At 41.1% G+C, this 19,575-nt stretch overlaps 1 protein-coding gene across 1 annotated transcript; it reads right to left on the bottom strand.

Moving 5' to 3' along the window:
- Nucleotides 1-1,126: 1,126 nt before the first annotated feature.
- LOC308630307 (uncharacterized protein) lies at nucleotides 1,127-19,313 on the bottom strand (the record flags this gene model as incomplete). The annotated part of the gene is made up of 8 exons (XM_081258845.1): nucleotides 19,253-19,313; nucleotides 14,919-15,025; nucleotides 5,426-5,637; nucleotides 4,285-4,333; nucleotides 3,667-3,851; nucleotides 2,174-2,258; nucleotides 1,661-1,819; nucleotides 1,127-1,302 (listed from the first exon to the last, which is right to left on the bottom strand). Exons 3-8 carry the CDS (start codon nucleotides 5,540-5,542, stop codon nucleotides 1,127-1,129), a joined length of 771 nt encoding a protein of 256 aa, XP_081114971.1. The 5' UTR covers nucleotides 5,543-5,637; nucleotides 14,919-15,025; nucleotides 19,253-19,313.
- Between the last annotated feature and the right edge of the window lie 262 nt (nucleotides 19,314-19,575).

Here is a 19,575-nt window from a genome sequence, read left to right as displayed (position 1 = left end):
AGAGATTTCCCTGTCTCTGCTCTCACAGCTCCCGGGTCTCAGCCTTGGACCGGGCCCCGCCTCTGCGCGTAGGTCGCCGGAGGGCGTCCGTTCTTCGCTCAGACAGGACGGGTTTAAAGGAGCCGCTGATGCGGGAGCTCTGGCTCACTCAGGCAGAGGGGAGGGAGGGGCGCGCAGAGTGGGGCGGGCCTGCGGCGGCAGAGGCCGGCGTGACGTTGCACCAGACCGAGGTGCTCCGTGCGCTTTCCCGGGAAAGCCGTCCCCGGGTTCCGGGACCCCAGCAGTGGCGGGGTGCACAGGCCCCTCGGAAGGCGGGGCGGACAGTGACCCGCGCTCGCACACAGGCCCCGCGGCGGCGGCAGCAGCAGCCCCAGCGTCCCACGCCCGTCTCCGGGGTCCGCGCCTTTAGCCGCGGCTCGCGCCCGTCTCCGGCGCTTCCCAAAGCAGCCCTCTTTTTTTTTTTTGCAGTACATGGGCCTCTCACTGTTGTGGCCTCTCCCGTTGCGGAGCACAGGCTCCGGACGCGCAGGCTCAGCGGCCATGGCTCACGGGCCCAGCCGCTCCGCGGCATGTGGGATCTTCCTGGACCGGGGCACGAACCCGTGTCCCCTGCATCGGCAGGCGGACTCTCATCCACTGCGCCACCAGGGAAGCCCCCAAAGCAGCCCTCTTAATGCCCTCTCCTCGCGCACCAGGAAACAAAAGGGAAGAAAAAGCCTCTTGCCTCTTCGGCAGCTCCAGACCCTTTCCCCGGACTCCCTCCGGGCTAGCCGTGGTGCACTAACCCCTTCAGGCTCTCTTCCTGCCGCCAGCCCCAGTCCTCTCCCTGTGATCCGACTGAAAGCCGATACCCGAGCCTCAGCTCCCAGCCCCGCCCGCCCCGGCGGCCGAGCAGACAAGCCTCTCGGGCTGGTGTGTGCCTGAGGGCACCGATCCTCTGTGCCGGAATCTCTCCGCTTTGCCCTCCACACCCCTGTTGCTGTGCTCTCCTCCGCTACTCCGAAGCTTTCCCCCTCCGCCACCTGCAGTCTCCGCCCGCGAAGGGGCTTGTGGTGTGTGGAAACCTTTCCTCCTTCACGGCTCCCTCCCACTGATGCAGGTCCCGTCCCTATCCTTTTGTCTCTGTTTATTCTTTTTTCTTTTGCCCTATCCAGGTATGTGGGGAGTTTCTTGCCTTTTGGGGGGTCTGAGGTCTTCTGTCAGCGTTCAGTAGGTGTTCTGTAGGAGTTGTTCCACGTGTAGATGAATTTCTGATGTATCTGTGGGGAGGAAGGTGACCTCCGAGTCTTACTCTTCCGTCATCTTCCCCGAGAGCCCAGGAAGAATTTAAAGTAGGAAGAAAACAAGAGTCAGATCTGAGAGCTACACCCTCCTGTATCCAACCCCCCACTTTCTCAGTGACCAAACTGTAGACAAAGCAGGTGGACACATCTAAATTCACCTGTGACCACACATCAAGGGCAGCTTTGGAAATGTGCTAGGAATGGCCCTGGCTGCCTGGCTGGACCTACACCAGCTTGCCTTGTTGTTTTCACATGTAGTAGAGTGTGTTCCGGGAAGGAGAAGAAGGTCCCTGTTTCAGGAAGTTCCTCCTGTCCAAGTCTCACAGGGCACTGCAGGCAGCTACCCACACCACTGTGGGCAGAACCCTCCCCTGTACCTGCTGAGGTCTTCTCTCTTTCTCTTATCTCCTCTGTAATTTTGGCTCTTAATCCTTCCAAGAGTCTCCTTTGGTCCTCCAACTTTTGCCACAGCTCTTTAACCTTTTGCTCAGAAGGGTCTTTTTCCCTCTCAGCTGCCTCTCTTTTGGCACACTCTTCTGTTCCAGGAAGATTTAGAGAGGGAAGGAAACAACAGTCAATCCTGAGAGCTACAACCCCTCATCCCCCAAACCTCGACATTCTCAGTGACAAAACTGACTGGAAAAAGCAGATGGACAGGTGTGAATCCACCTGTGACCACATATCAGGGCACATGTGGGAATGTGCTAGGGAAGGCCACTACTGGCTGCCTGGACCTATAACCACAACTCTCCTTGTTATTTTCAGATGAAGCAGGGTGAGTCCACAGGAGGAGAGGAAGATCCCTGCTTCTGGGAGTTCCTCATGTGAGAGTCTGAAAGGGCATTGCAGGAACCTACCCACCCCACTGTGAGCTGAGCCCTCCCTTGTACCTGCTGAGGTCTTTTCTGAAACATGAAGGAGTTCACCTTTCTTCATGTGGTGTTCCTCTTGTTCTTCTGTTATTTTTCTTATGATCTGGAGACACAAAGGGGCAAAGACGTGTCAGGCAGGTCAAACCTGAACATCCACTGAAATATTCTGAGAAATCAACTGTTTCAAGTAACATTCCCTGGTTGCTTCCCACTGCCTACAAGTAAAGTTTCCAGATCTTGCCTACCTCTCTGCCAGTGTTGCTTCCCCCCAAATGCTAGCTTCCACCAGTCAGAAGAATGTGCAGTTTTACAAATAGGTAATTTGGGGTTTTTTTATATTTTTCACATGCTGTTTTTTCTGCTTGTGGCTCTTCTGATACATCCCACTTTGAATAAGATGTACAAGTTTTTCAAAACTTACTTTACATACCCCTTCCAGGAAGATTTCAGAAAACACCTTCCCCATGTGAAATCACTGTACATTTACATGGGTACATTTGCATCAATTGTATATTTTTAATAAACAAGATTTATATTGATAGTTTTTAAATTATATCTCAATAAAACTGCTTAAAACTGAATCACTCCATCTCAGAAAAAATATTGCAATACTCTCTTTTCGGCTACTAGTAACTCCCTGAGCCATGCTTATGAGATGTTGGATTTACATTATAGAATCTCTATGGTTCACCGCAGCTGTAACAACCTGAGATTCTATCTATAGGGTATGATGAACAGTACTACAACTAAAAGCAAAATAAAGATAAAGAATGATCTGGTAAGAGCATCTTCTCAGAGGAACTTAGCTTACTGTGAATGGAAAGAAGTACAGAAAAAGCAACAAGCTCAACATAACCTAAGTGTGCTCCAAGCACATCAGGAAACTTTGGACATGTTCTGTCAAGGAGGACATCTGAGTGCTTTTGCTTTGCTTCAGAGGTTAGACAGATGTCCAGAAAAAGTGCCTGAGTTTGGAAGAGGAGGAGATAACTTGGAGTAATATAGTGATTTAGACTCTTACCCACAGGAATCAGGATCCTACTACTATGAATAGTAGTAAATCTGTGGGCAATAAGGTGGCCTCGAGGTAGAGGGGGTAACATGAAGAATCAACGATTAAGACAAATTACATGTACTGCTTCAGTAACTTTTCCTGTTGATATTAGATACTCTCAGAATGTCTACTTGATAATCCTGAGAACCCATAAAATATTGAATCCATGAGGTCATCCAGGAATCCCTCAAAAGAGCAGCACAAGCCCTGGAAAAGTTATTTATATTCTATAAATGCTTGGAGGTACCAAGGTCCTCCTGAGATCTTCAGAAAACTTGCTGTGATCAGAACTCAAATGCCTGGATATAAGCCATTAAAATCTCAGAGCTTCTAATGAATCAAAAGCAGTGAAGGGCAATGGTGCTTCTCTCTAGGACTTTGTTTTAATTTTCACCCACCCCTTCCTGAGGTTTGAGGACTATTTCCATGGTCACTGCCCAGACCCAGACCAGATTACCTCCAGCATCTGAATCCTCTCGTTCAACTTTCTCAGAAGGTTGTCTCTTTCTCTCATCTCGTCTGTGATTTTGACTCTAAATCCCTTGAAGGCTCTTTCTTGATCCTCTAACATTTGCAGCAGCTCTTTAAACTTTTGCTCAAGAGGATCCTTTTCCTTCTCAGCTGCCTCTCTTTTGGCCTGCTCTGTTGCTCCAGGAAGATATTAGAGAGGGAAGAAAACAAAAGTCAGCCCTGAGAGCTACAACCCTTCATCCCCCAAACCTCCACTTTCTCAGTGACCAAACTGTCTTGAACAAGCAAATGGACATGTCTGAATTCACCTGTGACCATGCATCAAAGGCAGTTTTGAGATGGACATGTCTGAATTCACCCGTGACCACACATCAAGGGCAGTTCCTTTGCTAGGAAAGGCCCTGACTGGCTGCCTGGACCTATAACCACAACTCTTCTTGTTATTTTGAGATGAAACAGAGTGTGCTCATAGAAGGAGGTCCCTGCTTCTGGAAGTTCCTCCTGTCAGAGTCTCAGAGAGCATTGCAGGAACCTACCCACCCCTGTGTGAGCTGAGTTCTCCCCTGTACCTGCTAAGGATTTTCTGTGTCCTGAAGGAGCTCACCTTTATTCATGAAGCATTCCTCTAGTTCCTCTTTTATCTTACCTGAGCTCTGGAGACAGAAAGGGGTAAAAACATGTCAGGCAGGTCAAACCTGGAATTCCATTGAAATATTCTGAGAAATCAACTGTTTCAAATAACATAAGCTGGTTGCTTCCCACTGCCTACAAGTAAAATTTCCAAGATTCTGCCTACCTCACTCCCCATGCAGCCTCCTTGCCAGTGCTGCCTCCTCCACCCTGCCCCCCACCCCTCCCACCCCATCCCTGCCACATGCTAGCTTCCACCAGTCAGAAGAATGTGCAGTTTTACACATAGGTAACCTTGAACGCTTTCATATTTTTCATAATTTTTCTTCCACTTACAGTTCTTCTGGAGACATCCCACCCTGGATAATATGTAAAAATATTTCACAGTTTACATACCACACCTCTTCCCGGAATATTTCCAAATACACCATCCCCACATGAAATCATTGGACATTGACCTTGGTACATGTGTATCAACTATACATTTTAAATGCATTAAATTTATGGTGCTTGTTTAATAGCTCAATAAAACTAGTTAAAGAAACTTGAATTACTCATCTCTCAGAAAAAAAAAAAAACTGAAATACTGTCTTTAAGACTACTATACTCTCTTTAAGACTACTAGGAAGTTTCTAAGTTCCCTGAGCCTTCCGTGTGAAATGTTCGGTTTGTATTACATAACTCTATGGTTCCTCGCAGCTGTAGCATCCTGAGGTTCTATCTACAGGGCATGATTAACAGTAAGACAACTAAAAGCAAAGATAAAGAAAGATCTGGTAAGAGAATCTTCCCAGAGGAACTTGGCTTACTATGAATGGGAGAGAGTACACAGTAAAAGCAACAAGCTCAACATAACTTGTGTGTTTTCAAGTATTCAGTCAAGGAGGACATCTGAGTCTCTTTACTGACTTTGTTTCAGAGGTCAGACAGATTTCCAGAAAAAGTGCCTGAGCTTGGGAGAGGAGGAGATAAATTGGAGTAATATAGTCTATTAGAACTCTCTTACTTAAAAGAATCAGGATCCTTCTACTACGAACGGTAATAAACCTGTGGACAATAAGGTGGCCTCAAGGTAGCGGAAGTGACATGAAGAATCAACTATTGAGACAAATTACCATGTACTGTTTTAGCAACTCTGGTTTGTCGTATTTGATGGAGTACTCCATTACATCTTGTCTATAGGCCGCCTTTGACAGTGCCGGGACAGTTTTGGTGGGAACCTCCTTCTGCATAGCCACTTAATTTCCACACTAGGACAGAGGTTCTCCAAACAAGGAACCTCCCATTGTTGAAGGCATCCAGAAGGTCACCACAAGAATCCACAGTCCTGAATAAGGCAGGAAATTTAGGGAAGCAATGATTAATGATCAATAAATCTGAAACTACAAATCTAAAATGATTTTTTAATCCTATGTAGTATGAAAATCTTCATAAACCACATCTCCTTCTACTAAATTAGTGTTTTTTTCTATTAATCTTTACAGTTCTCCAGGTTACTGCACAATCATACAACTCTAGAACAAAAAAAAAATTAAATAAATAATTCAATTATAAAATGGCCATAGGAATGAAATAAACGTTTCATATTAGACATCCCAATGGCTCACAGGTATATGAAAAGATGCTCAATGTCACTAATCATCAGGGAAATGCAAATCAAAGCCACAATGAATGATCACTTCACATCTGCTAGAATGGTTATTATCAGGAAGACAAGAGACAAGTATTGGTGAGGATGTGAAGGTAAAGGAACACTTGTGCCCTGCTGGGAGGAACAGAAATTGGTTCAGCCACTATGGAAAACAGTATGAATATTCCTCAAATAATTAAAAGTAGGATTACTATATGATCCAGTACTTCTACTTCTGGGTATATACCCACAGGAAATGGAAACAAGATATTGAAAAGATATATACACTCCCATGTTTACTGTGATATTAGTGACAATAGCCAAGATATGGAAACAACCTAAGTGTCCATCAATGGATGAATGGATTAAAAGTTGTAGTACATCTATACAAGGAAATATAATTTCTCCCTGAGAAAGAAGGAAATGCTGTTATTTATGAAAACATGTGTGGACCTTGAGGGCATCATACTAAATAAGTCAAACAGAGAAAGAAAAATACTGTATGATATCACTTATGTGTGGAGTCTTAAATAGCTGAACTTGTAAAAAACAGAGTAGAATGGTGGCTACAAGAGGATGGCGGAGAGAGTCAGAGGAAGGGGGAAGGAGAGAGCCAGAGGAAGCTGCGGCTATGGAGGAAAGGCACAGAAAGGAATAATGTTGCTGGCTTTGAAGACAGAGGAAGGGGCCATGAGCCAAGAAATGTGGGCAGCCTCAAGACACTGGAAAAGCAGAGTGTTTGCTGCAAAATGAAGATGATGAAGCAACTGGAATTTGTATCTGCCAAAAGAGGCTTCGTCTTTACTTGCTTGGTTGCCATTGGAAACTCTGCCTGACCGTGTGGTAACATCACCCATTTCCCAAGGTTCAGAAACCAATGCGCCTCTGAAGGGAAGCAGAACGTTTCTTTCTTTACACAAAGACAAATTTGAACAGGAGTTGGGCAAAGAAGGAGAAGGACTTTGAAGCATTAATTATTCTTGACCTCCAAGTTGTATAATCCAAAGGCAGTACTTTTAGGGAAATGGGCATGGTTGCCAAATTTTATAAACCTAATAAGAAAATAAAATAATTTTTTATATCAAAAAAAAAAAGAGGATGGCAATAGGGTGGAAGAGCTGGGGATATATGGTGTAAGGGTACAAAATTTCAACTAGTAAATAAATAAGTCCTGGAGATCTAATGCACAGCATAGAGATTATAGACAACAATACTGCATTATAAATTTCAAAGTTGCTAAGAGACTACGTCTTAATCCTTCCCACTACAAAAAGATACCTTAATAATTAGGTAACGTGATAGAGATGTTAGCTACGGCTACAGTGATAATCATACTTCAATATATAAATGTATCAAATCAACACCTTGTACACCTTAAACTTACACCATGTTTTATATCAATTTTATCTCAGTAAAAATAATTTTTAAAAAATTAAATAGATAAGAGGTAAATAATTAGGGCAGTTATATGAGATTACATTTGTCCCTATTGAAATTCCACCTAACCTTAAGGAACCAATTGTTTGAAATTTAGATTTCTCTGGATTAAAAAATATAGATGTTTTTTGTGTTCTCTCTGAAATTAGCACTTATTATATAAGATGTCTCCTTGGAGGCTATGATAACTTGAAAACCCAAGAGACTCTCACAGAGCAATATAATCACCAAGTTATTCTCTTGCTTCAGAGTCATCCAAAGCATGTGTATGTCAGCACTTCTGTACTTTTCTATGGCACAAAATGTAGGCTATTGCTAGACCTCTGCAGAGTGCTGCCTCATTATTTCCCAAGTCTCTGCTGAAGTCAATGATGAAATATAGGGTATTGTCTCTAGTGTTTTGCTTCTGTAAAATAATAATATTTAAGCATTTATTGACAGTCTAATATTTGCTTACATTCCCCATACATGCCTTACTTACATCCCTTACTATACCCACTTTGCAAATGAGATTAGTGGGGCACAGAAAATCTAAGGTATTTGCCCAAAGCACATAGTGAATAAGTGATAGAACCAGGATTTGAAACCTGGAAGGTCTGTTTGCATATTCTGCGCTTTGCACCCAAATATCTGACAAAATAACCCTCCTCAAAAACATTGGTTCCTCCATACACCTTTATTAGTAACTTCCTGGGGCTTTCTGTAGACTCTCCTGTACCAAAAAGATTCTCACTAGTGTCTTCTTGTGACCTGACGGGCTCCTCTTACTTCTGCAGAGTCAGCCCTCACACCACACACCACTCCACAGTTTCCAGACCTGGCTCTTTCCTGGCACAGGTAGTGCTCACCAGGGGCTCTAGTTCACCTCAGATTTATGAAAGACATTTTTTCATGTTTTTATTCCTTGATATTAGATGAAAATTAATCTGCAAAAACTACAATGACAAATTAGTCCATTAATGTATTTTAATGCATTCTATGAAGTGTAAATTCCAGAGATATGAGTTGTGAGAATAAATTATTCATTAGAACAAAACAATAATCTGCTGAAAACACACAGTTTCTGTTCACCTTTCCTTTATTAGATTCTTCAGGCTCTGAGGAATAAGTCATATGGAGGTAAAATATAACCCCTAATCACCGCATTATAATCACTAGATTTGCATTCCCCTTTTCAGAGACAAGATTAAGGGAACCTGCAAAAAAATGTGGATTTTACTGCAAAGCCTTTTTTATAAAACTAATCTGTGTTGTCTCAGCTATGAAAGAATCACAAATTTTAGCTTCACATTAACAAAGTAGTGTTGTTCACTCCTGCTCAGAAGATAGGCTACAAGGATGTATTGTACAACATGGGGAATATAGTCAATATTTTGTAATAACTGTAAATGGAGTATAACATTTAAAAATTACATTAAAAGTAAAAAGATTAAAATAAATAAATAAAAATAAATTTTAAAAAGAGAAGTAGTTTTCAAATTTGATGTACACAAGAATCACCTAGAGTGGTTGTAAAACCCAGATTCCCAAGCCTGAGTCTATATGTGTAACAAAAGCCACCAGTGAAGTTTCTAAGGGAAACGTCTACAAAAAAACTCAGTTTTGACTAGTTATTTTTATCTGATAAAGTTCTGTGATGTAGGACTCAATTCATTCCTACCTGATGATTTTCAAAGCTCTTACAACAGTGCTCTATAAATGTGAAACAATCTCTTCCAATGATAATTGTTTGTAGCCTCCTGGATGAAGACTGTTTTTGTTCTATGGATCTACAAACCACCATTTCTGTAAGGGGATGGTATTTGATCAAGGAGGTTCATAAAGAGAATTAAACCTCCCCTTTCAAAAATCAGTTGGAAAATTTTTATAGAAGTGCTTTTTTTTTCCATTTCTTTAATTGTAGTAAAATATACATAATGTAATATTTACCATCTTAACCATTTTTAAGTATATAGCCCTGTGGTATTAAATACATTCATACTGTGTGCAATCATCACCACCATCCACCTCCAGAACAGTTTTCATCTTATAAAACCGAAACTCTATATTCATTAAACAATAACTCCCCAATCTCCATTTTCCCAGCCCTTGGTAAACACCATTCTGTTTTCTGTATCTATGATTTTTACTACTCAAAGTACCTCATGTAAGTGGAATAACATGGCATCTGTCTTTCTGTGACTGGCTTATTTCACTCAGCATAATGTCCTCTAGAGTCATTCATGTTGTGCTATATGTCAGAATTTCCTTCATTTCTAAGTAAGGCTAAAAATATTCCATCATATGCATATATCACATTTTGCTTTTACATTCATCCACTGATGGACATTTGTGTGACTTCCACATTTTACCTATTGTGTGTAATGATGCTATGAAAATGCATATACAAATATCTTTTTGAGATGCTGCTTTAAATACTTTTGAATATATATTCGTAAGTAGAATTGCTAGATCAAATGGAAATTCAACTTTGCATTTTTGAGGGGAACTATCATACTGTTTCCCACAATGGCTGTATCATTTCACATTCCGATCAACAGCACACAAGGGTTGCAATTTCTCCACATCCTCTCTGACACTAGTTATTTTCTATTTTTTGATAGTAGTCATTTTAGTGGGTGTGAGGTAGTTTCTCATTTTAGTGTATATTTGTATTTCCCTAATGACTAGTGTTGTAAAGCAACTTTTCATGTGCTTACTGGTCGTCTGTATATCGTCTTTGGTGAAATGTCTGTTCAAGTCCTTTGCCCATTTTTGGATACGGTTGTCTGTTTCTGCATTTGTGAGTTTTAGGGGTTCTCTATATATCGTGGATATTAATCCCTAATTAGATATATGACTTACAAACATTTTCTCCCACTATCTGATTTGCAGTTTTACTCTGTTGATAGCGTTGTTGATGAAGTTCAGTTTGGTCTGGCAGAATTCACCAGTGAAACTCTCAGATCTCCTTAATTTTCTTCTGTCTGGTTATTCTATCCATTATTAAGAGTTGGATACTGAAGTCTCCAAATATTATCATAGAACTCTTTATTTTCATTTCAATTCTGTCAATTTGTGCTCTGTATATTTTGAAGGTTCTGTTATTAGGTATACAAATGCTTATGATTCTTAGACCTTCTTTCTATATTGAAATTTTTATTGATATATAATGTCCTTCTTTGTGTCTTGTAACAGATTTTTTATTTTAAAGTCTATTTTTTTCTGATGTTCATATAGCTACCTATGCTCTCCTTTGGTTACTGTTTTCATGAGTATCTTCTTCCATCCTTTCACTATCAACCTATTTGTGTCTTTGGCTCCAATGTAAGTCTCCTACAGACAGCATATAGTTGGATCATTTTTTAAAAATCAATTCTGCCAATCTCAGTCCTTTGATTGCACAGTTTAATCTATCTATATTTAGAGTAATTCCTGTTAAAGAGCGATTATTTCTATCATTTAGCTATTTGTTTTCTATATACCTTATGACTCTTTTGTCCCTCATTTCCTGCATCATTATCTGTTTAGCTGACTTTTTGTACTAAAATATTTTAATTCCCCAATTATTTCCTTTTGTGTATACTCTACAGCTATTTTCTCTGTGGTTACCATGGGGGTTACATTTAATATACTAAAGCTGTAACATTGTGCTTTAAGTTTACCAGCTTAACCTGAATAATATACAAAATCTCTGCTCCTTTACAGTTCTGTTCCCATCTTTTTCAGTTGTTGATGTCACAAATGACTCTTTTATATTGTGTGCCCAAAAACATGAACTAATCAGTGTTTTTATTAAAGCATTAGTCTCTTAAATTATGTAGAAAAAATGTGCATTTACAAATCAAAGATAAAATGATACTAGATTTTAAGCTAATTTTCTTTTTTTTTTCTTTTTGGCAGTACGCAGGCCTCTCACTGTTGTGGCCTCTCTCGTTGAGGAGCACAGGCTCCAGACGCGCAGGCTCAGCGGCCATGGCTCACGGGCCTAGCCGCTCTGCGGCATGTGGGATGTTCCCAGACCGGGGCATGAACCCATGTCCCCTGCATCGGCAGGCGGACTCTCAACCACTGTGCCACCAGGGAAGCCCGGCTAATTTTCTTTAAGAAATTGATCTCTTAAATATAGTTGAGAACAAAAAATAGAGTTACAAAATGTTGTTTTTTATACTTGGTCACATATTTACCTTTAATGAGATCTTTATTTATTTCACTGGTGCTTCTGCCATGAAGAAAATGTGCATAGAAGGGCCCTGAAAAAAATCTCAGTCATTCCAAGCTCTTAATACTGACTTTTTCCATGACCACATTCATGTGCACAGTGCAGGGAACCATAGGACCAAAGATAAGCTTGCTGTCCAAGCCACAGGCTGATAAAATAAGAGAGTCTTCATTAAAACAAGTTTGATAATTGTAAATGCTTGGCCCTTTCCCTTCAAATATCCATCAATGCCCTGATGGTTTCTGAGGCCAACCTACATTGTGGTCCTAGTGGAAACTCTATTCCTTAATTATATTTCAGGGAAACTTGGAGGAAAGAGACACAAAATGAGTAACCAAAAAGAAAAGCTGAAAAACAACAGCTCTTTCTGGGGTTCCTAAACCACCATTCCAACACTAACAGGGATAATCACCACCCTGTGCCTCTCTGGGAAGAAGGTCTTCGTATCTAGGCTGCACTTCAGCAGTCTCTGAGTTCAGTCATTCTTTCTTCCTGCATCCCTGACACAGTATGCATAGGCTAAGGCCTACAATTAAAAACTCATCTATTTTTCCGGGCTTCCCTGGTGGTGCAGTGGTTAAGAATCCGCCTGCCAATGCAGAGGACACGGGTTCGAGCCCTGGTTCGGGAGGATTCCACATGCTGCAGAGCGACTAAGCCTGTGCACCACAACTACTGAGCCTGCGCTCGAGAACCCATGAGCCACAACTACTGAGCCCATGTGCCACAGCTACTGAAGCCCATGTGCCTAGACCCTGTGCTCTGCAACAAGAGAAGCCACCACAATGAGAAGCCTGTGCACGGCAACAAAGAGTAGCCCCCACTCGCTGCAACTAGAGAAAGCCCACGCGCAACAACGAAGACCCAACACAGCCATAAATAAATAAATAAATTCATCTATTTTTAATTCTGCCCTTATAATGACTCCACAAGGGTGAAAGTGCTCCTGATACTGTGAGGATCTCAGGTTGGATGTTATTGCTGGCACAAGGCAGTCACATCTTATGATGCAGTGCACTGTCTCTACCCAAAGCCAGGGAGGTGGGGGGGGGTGGAGGGCAAACATCATTACTGAGAAGCAGTCATCGCCTCACCTGACCGTCCTCTCCCCAAACCTAAGGCTTAAGCAGATGCTAAGAGAAAACTGATCAGTGAAGCCAATGCTGAGGGAAGACCTGGGACTACTATGACCTTGGGAACACAAGCCATGAAATGTTAAAACATGGATTTCATGCATCTCTTCTGTCTCTTGATCTTAGTTGTTGAGAACAGCTGTGGAACTAGTGATGAGGATAGCAAGTATTCATCAGAATCTGAGCTTTTAAATTGACAATTCCAGTTTGACATATGACAGATCAATGAAATGCAATATCTATAGAACCATTTATACTATTCAAGGAACTGAAGGAGTTTGGGATTCCAAAAGGGAAACAGCTTTTCTTTCTTCTTTTTTAGAAGTCATCAAAATACTTTTGGCCACACAGTTTAAGAATCACCCTCTGTGCAGGGAAATTGAGTCACTGGGAAATTGATTTTGTTTTTGGAAATACAAATGTGCATCAATATCAAGAAGAAGATGTATGTAATAAGCCAACAAAAAGTGTATCTTAATTAAAAAGTCAATGAAGAATAACAAGAGACCGATTTCTGCACCCTACACATAACTGTTCAAAAATATCCATGTGAAAAGACTCAGAACCAAACTCTGCCCTCAAGTGAGTCTGCATAACTCCTGGATATGTCTACCACAGGACTTCATTAAGGAAGAAGAAGGAACTACTTATTTCCCAGGAGTGCTGAGTTGGTCCTTCCCAATTTTCAAACTGTACCCAGAAAGAAGCTGCCCTGGGAAGTGTCAGAGGCAAGCTTGGGCCTGAGCAATGACTTACAGCCAAGACCAGGAGACAACATGCTTGTTTCCCAACTTTTAAGGATGCAACCGGGGGTGAGAGTGAGGCTTCAGACCTTAGGTAGTCCATTTGTTTTGGGGGTCTCATTTCTTTCCTTATTCAATAAATAAAGGCAGGCAGAACTGTCTGAGCCAAGTATGGTCTTCATTCAAAAAAAAAAAAAAGTGTAGGAGGTGAATCTAGTGTGAAGCACCAGATGAGAACCAGCGATAAGTCTCTCTTAATGCATATATACTGAGGAAACTTGAGGTCATGGATGGAAAAAATGCTTCCCTCCCCTGCTCCCCCCTCCAAAGAGCCAGGAGGAGACCCTAATCTCTCATCTCTCCAGGCAGGGTTCTTTCCACTCCACCTGCGCTGTCCTGATTATGTGACACTATGTGAGGCTGTCACGTTGTACCTACCACTGGTCTAAATGGAAAAGCTGAGCTTTCTCATAAGTAAAGCCAGCATCTGAACCCTGCAGTCCAGACTATCAGGCTACATTCCCAGGACCTCTCCATTCCTCACATACCATTTGAATCAGAAATTGAGAGTTTTGAGCTCAAGACTAATTTGCATGCAAAAGAAAGTTGATAAATCAGCATTTCTGCTCCACAGCTCTTCAGATCAGTGAGTTCCAGAAAAAGATCCCAGTTGTTTCTCACTCACCCTTGCTCTCTTTCCTCCTTCCACTTTTCTGCTGCTATCTTAAGGAAGTTGATAGCAAACTGAGGAATTCTTTTCATTCTCACAAAGGAAACAGAGCAAAAAATTGAAACTGAAAATAACAGTAATTTATGGATTGTTTTTACTTGTTTGTTTGGTAGGGGCTACACATTTGGAAACAAAGAAGCATACAAAAACAGCCTTAGACCTTATTGTTATTTTTAAGGGTTGTTTAGAAAGAGAGAGAATGAATTATTTCATATAAATACAGCTTTGCAGAATCTTTGGAATATTACATATGGTCAATACAAGAATTTTTTTGAAATGTTTAAATTGTATGTCGAGGACCTTCTTTTCTGTTTTTACAGTGCCCAGCGGAGTGCGGTCAGGAAGTGTCTGAGGAGGGAAGGAGGGGGCAGGAGGGAGCTCCCCACCCAGCTCCCCTTCTAGGAGGTGGGATTTGGTCCCTCAGTCCTAAAAAGGAAGTCAGCTCCCTTTCCTCAGATAAGGTAGGATGCACTCCTCCTCCCAAGCAGGTCTCTTTGCTGCAGCCCTGGACTGAGGCCCGAGGGAGAGAAGCGCATCTGGGGACATGCTTCGCAGCCGCCCCAGATCCAAACAAGACGCTGAGCTACCCCAGCAAAGCACCCCTCTGGTCTCACACAGTCCCGCCCCGGCCGCTGGCAGCCTCCCCTCTTGCAGCGTGGGGTCTGGGCTGGGGGATTTATTTTTGTTATTTAACGGAAATGTGCTTGGAAGGTAAACTTTAGAAGCAAGCTTACTTGGCGCAGGCGCTGCAGCCGGGGGACAAGTTCTCAGCTGCTCTGGCTCTACCCTGGGGTTCCTCTTGCGTCTGGCTCCTCCGGAAAACAACTCTTCTCTTTAGAAGCTGAAAAGCAAGCAAGTTATTATAGCCATCCTGTTATGGGTGAGGTTTATAAGAAACGAAATCGAAAGGACACGCGCCTCTCCTGGGTTTAACTGTTACAGGCTTTTATCTTTTTTAACCGAGGCTGGAGACACCAGAGTGAGGGCGAAATCCAGGCCAGCCCCTCCTCCACTGGCTTAGGTGTCCTTGACACCACAGTGGGGACAGAGCAGAAGGTATGAATGTGAGAAAAGTAGCAGTGAGCTGAGATGATTCAGCAGCCCGTCTCTCAGGGGTACTTCTGGGGGGAGGCAATCAGGATTTTTTTGGTTTCAATTTTTTGCTTTGAATCTCTTTTTGTTTCTCTCTCTCTCTCTCTTTAAAGTGCTCTTGTTATTAACATACGTACTTTTTCATTAACAATAAGTGAGTTTATGAAACTCCTAATTTTACATTCCAGAAATAATCACTACTATTTTGTAGCATACTTTTCCTTTTTTTTTTTTTTTTTTGTAGTGGATCTATGGGAATGGCCGTCTGGAGGTTTTATGTTTTGAGTGTTTATTTCAAATAAAATAATATAAAGGTACAAATTCAAAAGTGTATATTTACTCAAAATGAGTAAAGAAATCATAATCATCAACAAATTTTTTAAAGCTGGCAAATGCTTCAAATATTTTCACTAAGTTTTCTGGTTTTATTGTTTATTAAGGTTCTTCCCCTCATATTTGAATTTTAGTGTGAACAATTTTTAAAAATTAATTTATTTATTATTTTTGGCTGCATTGGGTCTTCGTTGCTGCGCTAGGGCTTTCTCTACTTGCGGCGAGAGGGGGCTACTCTTCCTTGTGATGTGTGTGCTTCTCATTGCGGTGGCTTCTCTTGTTACAGAGCATGGGCTCTAGGCACTCAGCCTTCAGTAGTTGTGGTGTGCGGGCTCAGTAGTTGTGGCTTGAGGGCTCTAGAGCGCAGGCTCGGTAATGGTGGTGCACAGGCTTAGTTGCTCCGCCGCATGTGGGATCTTCCCGGACCAGGGATCAAACCCATGTCACCTGCATTGGCAGATTCTTAACCATTGTGCCACCAGGGAAGTCCCTGAGCAATTTTTAATAATTCTCTTACTTGGTATTTTTTAATACTTGATTTTTTTCCTGCAACACTTGGTGGTACAACTTACTGGTACATGTAATACAATTGTGAGGTCCATCACTATTGCATATTTAAAGATGAACAGAGCAAGGTTCTCACCTACATCCAACCTACACCTTGAAGGAGACAAATATTATAAAATAAAGCAAGACGTGATTGAGTGTAAAATATGATGTCATAAATAAAGTGCTTATTTTCTACAAAAGCAACAGTTAATTATGTCTGGAAGGTTATAGATAGCTTCAATGAGGAGGTATCATTTCTGTTGGATTTTAAAGAGTGATTCAGATTTCAGAAAGGGGAATTGGAGGAAACATATTTTAAAGCAAAGGAAGGCAATGACCAAATATACACATGTAGGGGCTAGGTGCTGGGGAACAGCCAGGTCCATGTAGTCAGTGTAATAGGCTCACTGAGAATAAAGTTGAAAGACCTGGCTCATGGACTCTAATCCACAGGCAGATAGAGACTTTGAAGGTTACTAGGCATGCTCAGAGTCATGTCTGAGCTTCCTCTCTCTAATGGCAGGAAGAGAGAATAAGGTGAGAACACTAGAGATAGAGATGGCTTAGGAGGCTGGTGCTACAGCTCAGAAGACATATTATTTTATGGTTCCACTACTCTAGGTTCCACAGAGTCATTCAGAGTTTCAGCTTCCTCCCATTTGTTGTGCGGTACCCACTAAGACAAGGTACATCTGCAAGTTCAAAGGTTAACTACTGCCACATCATCTGGTATCCAGACAGTAAGTTGAACAGGAGTGACTGGTGGAGAACAGGCTCAAAATTCTCTGGCCCAGACCCACAAGTAAGGGACATATACTGCTGCTCATCCTCCATGTGCACATGGCCGCACCTAGATGCAAGAGCAGCTAGAAAACTATAATCTTTACCTGGGTTATTCTGAGCTCATCTCATAAAACAGAATCATATTTACAGCTTAAAATTCTGTCATATCTCTAAAAGTATATGCAACAATATCAGAGACAGCTTTTTAAAAATGCCTTAAATTAAACTTGGCAATTTCTAGAGTTGAAACTTAACTGGGATAAGGATAGTGACCCTGTACTTACTGAGACACAACAACTGAAAAGGAGGGGATGAGGGCTGGGCACTGATCCAAGCCCAAAGAAAGAGTCCTTCCTCACCAGCTGAATCAAGGAATGTTGCCTGCCCTCCCTCTTTCTCTCTCTCATTATTTTTTTTAATTTAATTTTTATTTTATACTGAAGTATAGTTGATTTATAACGTTGTGTTAGTTTCAGGTGTACAGCAAAGTGATTCAGTTATACATATATCCATTCTTTTTCAGATTCTTTTTCTATATAAGTTATTACAGAATATTGCATAGAGTTCCCTGTGTAATACAGCAGGTCCTTGTTGGTTACCTATTATTTTTTAATTTTTTATTTTATATTGGAGTATAGTTGATTAACAGTGTTGTATTAGTTTCAGGTGTATGAGTGCTCTCTGAAGGGTCCAGGGCCCCAGGTCGTAGTAGGTTCTGGTTGTCAGATGGGCTACTTCTGTGTATCTTGGGGTACTCCACCCCAAACCTGACCACCAGAGTTAGGTCACAGTGGCAGAGCTACCCAGCAAATATTCTTCCCAAAGTTTAGGAGAAATGATCACACCTGAAGAAAGAGATCAAGTCCTTATAACTGAGGAAAGCTGTAGCTAACTTTTGCTAACATTGGATGCCCAGTATATTTCACCAAAGTTTGACAGAATCAGCATCCTTGATGCCTTTTTTCCTTTCTCTTTTCCTTCTTCTGTCTTGTCCTCTTCCTCTTCTCTCCTTTTCATCCATTTTGCTCCTCCCACTTCCTGGGATATTATACACAGCCTGTTGAATCAGAGATATCTACTTACAGCAAAGTTCATTCCACACATTATTTTGTTAACTGCCATGGATACACCATATCCAAATAAATATAAACTGTCTGCCACTATGAAGAGGTAGAATCATTAAATATACACACATTATTTCAGACTAGTAATGCTTCTGAAAAGTTATTTTTCTTTCAGGAAACATATGTTTATTTCAAGATGACTCAACGTACACTCAGGAAAACTGTTTGGAATCATCTGCTTAAGTTGAACTTAAGTTCTCTATGACCTGGCCATTTTACTCCTAAGTACACATCCAACAGAAATGTGATTACATGTGCATTAAAAAATAGGGACAGAATGATCTTAGCAGCAGTATATATAAAAGCTCTGAAGTGAATGTAACCCAAATGTCCATCCACAGTAAAATAGCTAAATAATCTGTGATGTATTTGTTCAATGGAATGTCTTATAGTAAAGAAAATAGTGAAACTATAGTTAAACCCAACAACATGGATTAACCTCACAGTTATAATATTGAGGAAAACAAACTGGACACAATAGAATACATGTTGTTTAATTCCATTTACGTAAAGCTCACAAAGAGGCAAACTTAGCTTCTGATGAGAAAAGTAAGGAGAGTGGGCATCTTTGAGCAGGATGGAGGGGTTATTGAGTGAAAGGGGCATAAGGAAGTTTCTGGGGTATTGAGACTGCTCCCTTTTTTATTTTTTTGCCTAAGTAACAATTACAGGAATGGGTTCATTTTGTGTGCTTCACGTACTGAACACTTTTGAGCTGAGCACTTTTCTGTTTCTATGTTATGCTTTCATTTAAAGCTTTAAAAATTACTGCAAAGGTTCTTCTACTAATAAAAGGCCCCCTTAGGACATTTACTTATAAATGCTGTACCGCAAAACAAAGTTAAAACAACAACAACAATAACAACAGCAGCAAAAAAACCCACAGAAAATAAAAGCTCTTGCTTCTTTTAGGTCGCAGTTAGCAAATAGAATTTGGACCCTTTTTGTGGAAAATCTGGACAATTTAAAACCTGATCTAAAATTCAGATTCTTATCCAAGCTATCAGGAATATAGACTCAGACGAGGAAATGACCAGTAAGTCAACAGATTTGTGGCTATATGCAGTGTTTATCTGAGAGAAACTGGGGAAGAACTCAACAATTTACCTGTCTCTCCTCTTGCCTTCTCTAACTTCTTCTGTCTAATTAATATTTTGCAAATGATAAGGTTTAAAGTTTATCCTCACCTTCTGTGGGTGTGAAATTTCTGAGTCAACTTCAGGACAAAATTTGATACTCCATTTTCTATTAATATAACTGAGAATGAAAGTGAAAGTGGAGCAGGGCTACATTGAAATCCGACTAATGCTCGGAAGTCACATGTTTTTCTTCTGACCAATAAACTCTTTGTTTGTGACAGAGAACCAAAAATCATTTCAGAGAGGATAGACAGTTTATGTGAATTTTGTGATCTGAATTTCCTGTCTACCGATCTAACCACTTCCCAGATAACCCAAAGTGATTTATTGCATGCAGATAAACTTGGAAATATTGATAAGAATCATTTAAT

The sequence above is a fragment of the Mesoplodon bidens genome, assembly GCF_964165515.1.
Source record: "Mesoplodon bidens genome assembly, chromosome: 2".
Classification (NCBI taxonomy): Eukaryota; Metazoa; Chordata; class Mammalia; order Artiodactyla; family Ziphiidae; genus Mesoplodon; species Mesoplodon bidens.
This window is presented reverse-complemented; position numbering and strand designations above follow the sequence as displayed.